Consider the following 12,508-nt stretch of genomic DNA (forward strand, 5'->3'; position numbering starts at 1 on the left):
ATGTAGATAAATGTAAAGTTATGCATCTGGGTACCAACAACCTGCATGCATCATATGTCCTAGGGGGCGCTACACTGGCGGATTCACTTGTTGAGAAGGATCTGGGTGTACTTGTAAATCATAAACTCAATAACAGCATGCAGTGTCAATCAGCTGCTTCAAAGGCCAGCAGGATATTGTCGTGTATTAAAAGAGGCATGGACTCACGGGACAGGGATGTAATAATGCCACTTTACAAAGCATTAGTGAGGCCTCATCTAGAATATGCAGTTCAGTTCTGGGCTCCAGTTCATAGAAAGGATGCCCTGGAGTTGGAAAAAATACAAAGAAGAGCAACGAAGCTAATAAGGGGCATGGAGAATTTAAGTTATGAGGAAAGATTGAAAGAATTAAACCTATTTAGCCTTGAAAAAAGACGACTAAGGGGGGACATGATTAACTTATATAAATATATTAATGGCACATACAAAAAATATGGTGAAATCCTGTTCCATGTAAAACCCCTTCAAAAAACAAGGGGGCACTCCCTCCGTCTGGAGAAAAAAAGGTTCAAGCTGCAGAGGCGACAAGGCTTCTTTACAGTAAGAACGGTGAATTTATGGAATAGCCTACCGCAGGAGCTGGTCACAGCAGGGACAGTAGATGGCTTTAAAAAAGGGTTAGATAATTTCCTAGAACCAAAAAATATTAGCTCCTATGTGTAGAAATTTTTCCTTCCCTATTCCCTTCCCTTGGTTGAACTTGATGGACATGTGTCTTTTTTTTCAGCCGTACTAACTATGTAACTATGTAACAGCTTCTACATCTTTACGCCATACCTTGCCCTCTTACCCGGCAGGTACTGGCGGAATTGAACCCTCCCTTTAAAATGTACCAGGGACTCATCAATAGAAATACACTTCTCGGGGGTGTATGCTTGGGAAAACCGGGCATTGAAACGGTCTAATAGGGGTCTCCGTTTATACAAACGGTCAAAACTGGGGTCATCTCGGGGTGGGCACAGCTCATTATCCGTATAATGTAAGAAGCGAAGTATTGCCTAATTTATTTATTTTTTTAGGTTCCAGTTCAGTTCTGAAGTTGCTTTGAGGGGCCCATATATTAGAAACCCCTATCAAACACCCCATTTTAGAAACTAGACCCCTCAAAGTATTCACAACAGCATTTAGAAAGTCTATGAACCCTTTAGGTGTTTCACGGGAATTTAGAGTAAAGTAGAGGTGAAATCTACTTTTGTTTTTTGTCAGAAAATCCTTTTTATACCACTTTTTTTTTATAACACAAAAGGTTTTACCAGAGAAACGCAACTCAATACTTATTGCCCAGATTCTGCAGTTTTGAGAAATATCCCACATGTGGCCCTAGTGCGGTAATGGACTGAAGCACCGGCCTCAGAAGCAAAGGAGCACCTAGTGGATTTTGAGCCCTCCTTTTTATTAGGCACCATGTCCGGTTTGAAGAGGTCTTGTGGTGCCAAAACAGTGGAAACCCTCAAAGTGACCCCATTTTGGAAACTAGACCCCTTGAGGAATTCATTGCAATTTTCTTGGGGTGCTTGCGACGTTTTGATCAGTTTTTATTCTATTTTTAAGTGGCGTGGTGACTTAAAAAACAGCAATTCTACTATTTGTTTTTTTATTATATTTTTTTTACAGCGTTCACCGTGCGCTATAAATGACATATTCACTTTATTCTGCGGGGCGATACGATTACGGCGATACCAGATGTTTATAGTTTTTTTTTATGTCTTATGGCGTTTGCACAATAAAATACGTTTTGTAAAAAATAATTTTCTTTTTGTGTTACCTTATTCTAAGAGCCAGAACTTTTTTATTTTTCAATCAATAAAGCCGTGCGAGGACTTATTTTTTGAGTAACGAACTGTAGTTTCGATCAGTACCATTTTTAGGTACATGCGACTTTTTGATCTCTTTTTATTCCATTTTTTGCGTTGTGAAGTGACCAAAGAATTGTGATTCTGTTACGGTTTATTATTATTTTTTACGGCGTTCACCGCGCAGGATAAATAACAAAATAATTTTGTAGTGCAGGCCGTTACAGACGCGGTGATACCAATTATGTATAGTTTATTTGTTTATATATTTTTATTAATAATAAAGGACTGATAAGGGAAAAAGGGGGATTTTTACTTTTATTACTTTTAAATCTTTTATTTTCTTATTTTTACACATCTTTTTTTTAACTTTTTTACTTTGTCCCACTAGGGGACTTGAGGGCAGGAGGCCCTGATCGCTATTCTAATACACTGCACTACACGCGTAGTGCAGTGTATTAGAGCTGTCAGCTACTCACTGACAGCAAGCATAGTGGGTCCTGACGAAGTAAGGACCCACTAGGCTTCCGTCGATGGCATAGCCGGACGCCATTGTTTGGTGTCCGGTTGCCATAGTCACCATCGCCGGCCGCTATCGTGTAGCAGGCCGGCGATGGCAGCTTAACCCCTAAAAAGCCGTGATCGCTATTGAACACGGCTTTTCAGGGGTTAATCAGCGGGGACACAGCGATCGGTCCCCGCTGTAGGAGCTGTGACAGCTGCTGTACGAGACAGCAGCTGTCACAGCTCTTGTATGTGTCGGGAGGACGGCCGAAATGGCCGTTACTCCCGTTACGTACTATTCCGTCATGGAGCGCGAACAGGGCACTTTCCATGACAGAATAGTACGTCACTGAGCGTTAAGCGGGTTCTCCCGGGTATGGCGATGCCATATATGTGGACATAAACTGCGATTTAGGCACACTGTAGGGTTCAGAAGGGGGAGGGATCACTATTTGGCTTGGTAGTATTTCTGTGTGGGTTTTACTGGTATTTCAGTTTATTATTTGGGGGCATATGTGATCTAGGCGGAGTACATCAGAGCATAATAAGAGGGTATAATGATGCGGTAAATAAATAATAATTCATAGATGTGTGGCCGGTGTCGCACTGATAAATGGCACCCGATTTTATCCGCTTTTGGAACGCTCTGCACGTTTTGTGTCGCCATATTCTGAGAGCCAGAACTTTTTTATCCAATGGCGCTGTGTTAGGGCTTATTTGTTGTGGGACAATCCACTTTTCATTGGTATTATTTTGGGGTACATTCTATTGTTTTGATCACTTTTTAGTCCATTTTTTGGCTAGCAAGCTGACCAAAAACCATCAATTCTGCACAATAAAATCACTTTTTTTTTTTTGTCCCACTAGGGGACTTGAAGACCTGCAGCACTGATCGCTGCTATAATACTTTACACTACGTAGTGTAATGTATTATAACTGTCATTGTGACTCTGACACGAAGCCATAGGCTTCCGTACATGGCAGACCCGGAGGCCATTGTTTTACCGCCTGTTGCTATGCCGTCGGCAGCCACCAAAATCGCATTGTGAGGGTTGCCGATGTGCTACAAACCTCTTAAATACAGCGTTCGCAATCGATTGCCGCATTTAAGGGGTTAATTGACAAAATCATCTGCAAAGGACCACTGGCGGGCAATAGTGGAGTGACAGCTGTCCTCCCGCTTCCCGGACAGTGTGCACCGGGAACCGCACAGTAACTGTGCGTTCTGGTGTGGGAAGTAGCTCCTCGCCAGGATGTACAGTTGCGTCGCAGCGCGGGAACAGGTTAATATGTATGCTGCTCTGGCATACACAGTTTATATAAAGTGGAGGCCGAGAGGAAAAGTATGGAGTGGGTTCATGGGCTGAAACCACTCCAAACGTTACGCAGTTCGCCTGTATGTTATAGCTAACACTTCACTGCAACAAGCGGGATCATGCTAGTTTAACCACTTACTTGCCACGGTCAATAGCAACCACGGCATCTAAGCTGTTAGAAAGAGGAGCGCAGCCCCCACTTACGTCCCATCGCCCCCTCCCCTGATGCAATTGTCGATTGTTGTCATGCACCCTGGGAGATTAATGGAGGCCCCCCAGGTCTGCCCTCTTTGTTCTTCTATTAAGGCTTAATAGGAGCCTGTAAAAATAGGTGCCTGTAAAAATCACAACATACTGTAGTACATTTGTTTTGCAGTATATCGTACAATACTAGGGGGACTAATAAAAATAAAATAAAAAAACAGATAAATAAGTTGTTTTTTTATATATAAAAAAATTAAATATTAAAAGTAAAAAGAAAAATCCTTTTCCCATTTACATAACTATAATCGCCGCGTTCGTAAAAGTCCAAACTATTAGAATATAACATTATTTAACCTGCACATTGAACGAATTAAACACAAAATTGCTGAATTGCTGTTTTTTGGTCACCATCTCCCACAAAAAATGTAATAAACCGCAATCAAAGAGTCTTATGTACCCCAAAATAGTACCAATACAGCTCATCAAAAAAAAAAAAACAAGCTCTATCGCCGTACTTGTATTGACCTGCAGAATAAAGTTAACATGTTATGTTATTTTTACTGCACGGTGAAGGCTGTAAAAACGAAACCCCAAAAAAGAATAAAGACATTACTGGGGGGGGTTTTCATATTCCACCCCACAAATAAATAGTTTCTACTTTTCCAGTGCGTTAAATGGTGCCGTGAAAAACTACTACTTGTCCCGCAAATAAAAAGCCTGTATATGGCTATATCGATGAAAAAAATAAAAATGTTATGGCTTTTAGAAGGTGGGAAGGAAAAAGCGATAATGAAAATCTGAAAAATGGCTGCGGAGGGAACCTCCAAATCCATCAGGTTATTTCTGATATGTTTATATTTACTGTTATATGTCTGTTTTCCTGTTAATGGTTATGTGGCCCAGCGAGCCTGTTGCCAGCCACGCTCTAAATAGCACATGGTGCAGGGAAGCATAAAATCGGACATGTCCGATTGATTACTTTCTATTGACATATACTCTGAAATGTCCATCATAAGAACTATATAACAATGCAATTGCCCATTCTCAAGCTAAATTAATAAGACTATGTCTTTGGTGAGTACAAACAACATCCATATTTTCTAATTAATGATGACCAGTGGTACAAGAATATATTATAAAAACAAGCAGTAATAACACAGCTTCAGGACGGGGTTAGCCTCTCACCAATCACAATTCATTCTTGCCAGAGGCATTTTTCAGCGACAACATAATCAATTGCTGTTTTTATACTCTGGTTTATCAATAAGCAGTTTCTCAGAATTATGCTCTGTGACTCACGGCTTTATTTACCCCAAGAACCTTCATTTCATCTGTGCCAGCTGCAACCAACATCAAGGATGTGCCAGTAATGTGCGGCATTATCTCTGTATATAAGGTAAGACTGATGCAATGCAAAATTAATTGTCTACATCCATGTTACTGACGGTAATCTGAAGACCTGCTTATCAGCTAATATTATCGAGAGTTAGTGGGCAGTTACACGCAGCAGATTTTGTTGCATTCATCTTAGTTAGATAGTTAGTACGGTTGAAAGAATACATGTCCATCAAGTTCGACCAGGGGGTGGAAGAAAAGGAAGGAATGGGAGAAATTATATTTGTTTTACCTCGATTGGTCCAGATAAAGGTTTAAACCTTTTTAAATAATAAATATAAAAATTACCCATAGGGCATTAACTAATCTGCCCTAAAAAGGAAAAATCCCACCCTGATCCTAAGTGGCAATCCGGCTGGATCAACATTCAAACTAAAATTCTTTACATTCACATAGGAGCTGATATTTTTTTGTTATAAGAAATGATCTAAGCCTTTTCTAAAGCCATCTACTGTCCCTGCTGCGACCAGCTCCTGCGGTGACTACTCCATAGATTCACAGTTCTCACAGTAAAGAAGACTTGTCGCCTCTGCAGGTTTCACCTTTTTTTTTCCAAACGGAGGAAGTGCCCCCTTGTCTTTCGGGGGGATTTTACATGGAATAGGTTTTCACTATATTTCTTGTATGGGCCATTCATATATTTATACAAATGAATCATGTCCCCCCCCCCCCCCCCTTAGTCGTCTCTTTTCAAGGATAAATAGGTTTAATTATTTTTTTTATTTCCTCATAACTTAGATTCCCCATGCCCCTTATTAGCTTCGTTGCTCTTCTTTGTATTTTTTCCAACTCTAGGGCATCCTTTCTATGAACTGGAGCCCAGAACTGAACTGCATATTCTAAATGTGGCCTCACTAATGCTTTGTAAAGTAGCAATATTATGTCCCTGTCCTGTGAGTCCAAGCCTCTTTTAATACACGACAATATCTTATTTGAATGGGGTTATTCTGCAGCAGGAACATGTATTTCTATTCAGATAAATAGAAATTATTTTCAGACGCAGAAATTTCTGCTACAAAATATGCCACGTGTGACTGCACCCTTACTCTTATGCTATTCAATTTTATGTTTCTATTTTATGTTTTATTCTGTTGATGTATACACATAGTTTTGTTTTTATGATGTCCACTATATGATGAGACGTGGATCTCCATTTAGAACAACTGCTAGTTTATATTATTGTATTGCTAGTATCTAAAGAAACAATAAGGCCCCATGCACACGTCCATGTTCGGTCCGTGATATACGGTCCGCATGTCCCGGACCGAACACCGTGCAGGGAGCTGGGGTCCTAGCATCATACATATCTATGACGCTAAGTGTCACTGCCTATCCACGGAACTACTGTCCCGCACTGAAAACATGATTACAGTACGGGACAGTAGTTCCGCGGACAGGCAGTGGCACCTAGCGTCATAGATAAGTATGATGCTAGAACCCCAGCTCCCTGCACTGTGTTCGGTCCGGGACATGCGGACCGTATATCACGGACCGAACACAGTCGTGTGCATGGGGCCTTAAATGTATCGAGATACAAACATCTACAGTCCTCTAACACCTAAGAAATAAAAACTTAACTGTTGTTTCTAATAGTATATTAATGGTTTATAGATGTTCTAACCTCTCCAAGACATTTCTAAACATTGACCATTATCTTTTAAGGGATACATGTAAGGGCCTGTTCACATCAGCGCTGGTTTCCGTTCACGGGTCTCGTTGCAGCTTCCCGTCGGAGGAACCCATGAATGGGAAGGCAAACGGAAACCATAGCTTTCATTTGCATTACCATTGATTTCAATGGTAATGCTTCCTTTGCAAATGGTTTCCGTTAAACAAAACTGAAAGCTTACGGAACGGAGACAAACGGAAATAATTTGCAACGGAAGCATTACAATTGAAATCAATGGTAATGCAAATGGCAGCTTTGGTTTTTGTTTGGCTTTATCTTCATGGATTCCTCGACGGAAAGCTGCAACAGAACCCATGAACGGAAACCAATTCTGATGTGAGCACAGCCTAAGTTTTGAATCATTTAAATTTGAAAAAACATTGAGACAAACACCATATAAATAACATTAGATAATATTGACATACAGAAATTATTGCATTTGGCTACATAGTTATGTGGAATAAATAAAACTATACGTACCAAATTAAAATAGTGCGTCTCTCGTTACTGTAGGCCTCATGCACACGACCGTAAAAACTCCCGTTATTACGGGTCATAATTACGACCCGTAATAACGGGCTCATAGACTTCTATTGGCCACGGGTGCCTTCCCGTTTTCTTACGGGAAGGTGCCCGTGCCGTTGAAAAAGATAGAACATGTCCTATTTCAGGCCGTAATAACGGCATGGACAGCCCATAGAAGTCTATGGAGCTCCCGTAATGACGGGTGGCTACGTGTGTGCACCCGTCATTACGGCAGCGTTGCTAGGCGACGTCCGTAAATAGTCACTGTCCAGGGTGCTGAAAGAGTTAACTGATCGGCAGTAACTCTTTCAGCACCCTGGACAGTGAATTCCGATCAAAATATAGAGCAACCTGTAAAAAAAAATCCAAGTCCGTAAATACTGGTGCAAAACGGGTCAAATACGTGTGACACCGGACCCGTATTTACGCCAGTATTTACGGGTGGGAAAAAATACGGTCGTGTGCATGGGGCCTTAGACTGCATACTCCTTACCCTTCACATATGTGCTTGCTGACTTGGTACTATAAAGAAACTTACAGTCAGATGTTTTCTAAGAAATTACTTTAGTGGACAAAACTACTTAGGGTGTCATGTTTGACCCATAGACGTGGCTAATACCCCATGCCCCTGAAGATCCTCCATGTAAAATATTAGGGGATTTATTTGTTAAAGAGGATCTGTCACCACATTATAAGTGCCCTGTCTCCTACATAAGGAGATCGGCGCTGTAATGTAGGTGACAGTAATGCTTTTTATTTAAAAAAACGATCTTTTTTCACAACGTTAGGAGCGATTTTGGTTTATGCTAATGAGCTTTCTTAATGCCCAAGTGGGCGTACTTTTACTTTCGACCAAGTGGGCGTTGTACAGAGGAGTGCATGACGCTGACCAATCGGCATCATGCACTCCTCTCCATTCATTTACACTGCACTAGCGATATAGTTATATCACTATGTGCAGCCTCATACACAAACCCTAACATTACTACAGTGTCCTGATAATGAATACACATGAAATCCAGCCTGGACGTCATGTGTATTCAGAATCCTGACTCTTTTTTTGTGAGATTCCGGCAAGTGAAACCAAATCTCGTTTAGCTCCGAGATCTCGCGAGATTTTGTATCCGTTGCTGGAATCTCACAAAAAAGAGTCAGAAGTGTCAGGATTCTGAGTACACATGACGTCCAGGTTGGATTTCATGTGTATTCATTATCAGAGAGGAGTGCATGATGCCGATTGGTCAGCGTCATGCACTCCTCTGTACAACGCCCACTTGGTCGAAAGTAAAAGTACGCCCACTTGGGCATTAAGAAAGCTCATTAGCATAAACTTAAATCGCTCCTAACTTTGTGAAAAAAAGATCGTTTTTTTAAAACAAAAAGCACTGCTGTCACCTACATTACCGCGCCCATCTCCTTATGTAGGAGACAGGGCACTTATAATGTGGTGACAGAGTCTCTTTAAATGATCTTTGTAAGTGAAAGTAATTGACTTCTGCTAGTCAGCACTATCTTAGGAATAGTTGACAGTAAGTACTCAGCAGTGATGATAAAGAAAGTGTGCAGATGGTTTACTGCAGCTCTCACAGCCTGCTGAGGATCTCTGAGAAATCATTGACCCTGATAGAGCAGACTTTCTAAAATTAACACATTTGTTTTATTATGAGGTTCCTAGATGATTTGGTTGTAAGTTATAATATGTTCACTTCAATCTGAAATACAATTGTGTGCTGAAATCAACAATTACTATGTCAATTCCAGTGGTTTCTGTCTAAAGTATTAGTCATACTCAGTTACTCTAGACATTCATGATTTAAACCGACACATTAGCATTATTGTAAGCTGGCATATATACATAAGGGCCTGTTCACATCACCGTTGCCCTTCCGTTGAGGGGTTCTGTCGGAGGTTTCCGTTGGGTTAACCCCTCAATGGAAAAGCAACCGGAAACCTAATCTTCCGTTTCCCTCAACATTGATATCAATGGTGACGGAAACGTTGCTAAAGGTTTCTGTTTGTCACCGATGTAACGGGGTTCCGTTGTTTTGACGGAATCAATAGCGCAGTCGACTGCGCTATTGTTTCCATCAAAAACGTTGGAAGCCTGTCACAATTGTAACAAACGGAAACCATTAGCTAGGTTTCCGTCACCATTGAGTTCAATGGTGAGGGAAACGGAAGCGAAGGTTTCCGTTTGTCTTTCCATTGAGGGGTTAACCTGACGGAAACCTCCGACAGGACCCCTCTTCGGAAAGAAACGGTGATGTGAACACAGCCTAAGAGGAATAAATTAAAAGTTATATTGTAACCCAGTGTTTCCCAATTCAGTCCTGAAGGAACCCCCAACAGGTCTTGTATTGAGGATTTCCTTAATAGTGCATTTAGTGATTTCATTAGTTTCATAAAAAATAAATAATTAGCATATCATTATTTTATTATTATTTATCTATAAGAGCCATTAATTCTGGGGAGCTGTACTTATAAAAAAAAGTGTTAAAGTACATAACATTGGACAATAAAAACAAACATGAGCTTAATGAATGACAAGCTGGTACAGAAGGAGAGGACCCTGCCCACGAGGACTTCCTTTTCTCTCTGGGAAATCATCAAAACATGACTTGTTGGGGTTTGTTGTGCATTGGATTGGGAAACGCTTGTTTAACCTATTAGAAATATAACTTCATTTATAGAGAATATAAAATTATTCCACACATTTATTAACATATTTGTAGAATGGAATTGAGTAAAAAATAAAAATGATCACTCATTAATATAAATAAAACTTAAGTATTGTTCTAGAAAGCGTGGCTATTTATGATTTGTTACTATCACATCATGATATTAGCATTACATATTTCTGAAAAAAATATGAAGCTTAGAGAAAAAACAGTACTTTTCCAAATGTTTAAATTTATGATTACTTTGGCAAGAGAAATTTTGATCTATTAAATGCAATCTTGTTCTTACAGGCATGCTAGTGTGAAAATGGGTGACTGGAACCTGCTAGGAAGTATACTCGAAGAAGTTCATATTCATTCAACTATAGTGGGGAAGATATGGCTCACCATTCTCTTCATATTTAGGATGTTGGTGCTTGGAGTGGCTGCGGAAGATGTTTGGGATGATGAACAGGAGGAGTTTATATGTAACACAGAACAACCAGGTTGCAGGAATGTTTGCTATGATCAAGCATTCCCTATCTCACTTATTCAGTACTGGGTATTACAAATAATCTTTGTCTCTTCTCCATCTCTTGTATACATGGGTCATGCACTTTACAGACTGAGAGCTCTAGAAAAAGAGAGGCAAAGGAAAAAAGCACAGATCAGGGGAGAGCTGGAAGAGTTGGAAGTCGTTATTGATGAACACAGGAGACTTGAAAAAGAGCTAAGAAAGCTAGAAGAGCAAAAGAAAGTAAACAAGGCTCCCCTTAGAGGATCTCTTTTACGTACATATGTACTGCATATCCTAACCAGATCTGTTGTAGAAGTTGGCTTCATGGTGGGACAGTATTTGTTGTATGGATTTGATCTTAACCCTTTGTATAAATGTTCACGTTTCCCTTGTCCAAACATAGTAGATTGCTTTGTATCGAGACCAACAGAAAAGACTATCTTTATGGTCTTTATGCACAGTATAGCTGCTGTGTCACTGTTTCTAAATATTTTAGAAATTTTTCATCTAGGTATAAAAAAGATCAGACAAGGGCTTTATGGAAAACATATTGCTGATGTGACAGAAGATGAAATAAGCATTTATAAATCTAAGAAGAACTCAGTGCAGCAGGTTTGTATGCTAAGTAATTCTTCCCCAAGCAAGAATATTCCCTTGTCCTCAAGTGGGTACAAATTGATACCTGACCAGCAAATGGACTCAGTTGGATTACCAGCTTATCTTCCACCAGCACATGGATTTAAGGAAGTACAAATGATCAGTGATCAAAATCAGTTTGGTAAAGTTTTGGCTACTGAGAAGCATAGACGAAGTGTTGATCAACTTAACACAGGTCAACATAGTGGACAGCTTAATGTGAATTGCAAGCAAGAGTCTCGTTATGTAGAACACCAGAGAATGGGTAATCACATTGATCAATACCATGGACATGTACTAAGCAGGCCTCCACCTGATCAGCACATAGGAGAGTGTAGAGAAGAACCACACATCTCTCCACTGCAGAAAAGGAATCTCTCATCTAGCAGTGAGGATTCAAACAAGAAATCTCAGCGCAACAGTTGTCTTGGATCTAAGAGCTGCCTGAAAAGCCATCAGTCTTTAGATCAAACAAGACATAGTATAGTGCATCCTCTCAGATCATGCCTTCATTCAAGTCATATGGAGCTACCATCAGCATTGCGCAAATACAGCAGAGTCAGTAGCTGCAAGGACTTTGCTGAAGATCGAAGTGACTCTGCAGATAGTGGACATCGGAAAGTGAGCTCCACATCCAGAGGGTTTTCAGAAAGCAGACTGGCCAGCGACCCAGATAGTTCTGATTCAAGGAATGGTTCAGGGTCTGAGTCAAGAAGACGAGAGGAAAGCTCCAGTATTACACCACCTCCCCCACCTGGGCGCAGAATGTCAATGGCAAGTAGAGGCAGACTGTCAAAGGCTAATCCTCTTTACAGGCTGTTGGTCTAGTCTTTGGTCCATCATTGTCCTATTCTGCACTTAAATTTCTACCATTTTCTATAAATACTTGGAATTACTGTAGATCACAAGAAGATAATCTGGTGGTAAGGAGCGACTGTGTGAGTTTCATTCAGGCATAATTATTTATTTAGTGTGCTTGAGAATATTTAGGTCTTCTCATATATGAAGCTTTAAAAAAACCTAGAATGAACCCCTCTGCTACGTACCACTTGTAAAATCTTTATCCTTTTATAGTTGATTGTCAAATAGAAAAAATAATTTCCTTTTCTTCCTACAATAAAAAAAGCAAACAGTTGGCATATGGATAAAAAAAAAATCCATAAGAAACATGTTAGTGGAACATAAAGAAACAAATGTTAGTGTAAATACATAGTTATAATCATTGATTGCTTAGTTCATTAAGATGTATTT

General features: G+C 40.1%; 1 protein-coding gene across 1 annotated transcript; it reads left to right on the forward strand.

Moving 5' to 3' along the window:
- The first annotated feature begins 10,432 nt into the window (after positions 1-10,432).
- Positions 10,433-12,085, forward strand: GJA10 (gap junction protein alpha 10). Its single transcript, XM_075863693.1, has one exon. It carries the CDS (start codon positions 10,433-10,435, stop codon positions 12,083-12,085), a length of 1,653 nt encoding a protein of 550 aa, XP_075719808.1.
- The last annotated feature ends 423 nt before the right edge of the window (positions 12,086-12,508 follow it).

Source organism: Rhinoderma darwinii, chromosome 4, assembly GCF_050947455.1.
Source record: "Rhinoderma darwinii isolate aRhiDar2 chromosome 4, aRhiDar2.hap1, whole genome shotgun sequence".
Lineage (NCBI taxonomy): Eukaryota > Metazoa > Chordata > Amphibia > Anura > Rhinodermatidae > Rhinoderma > Rhinoderma darwinii.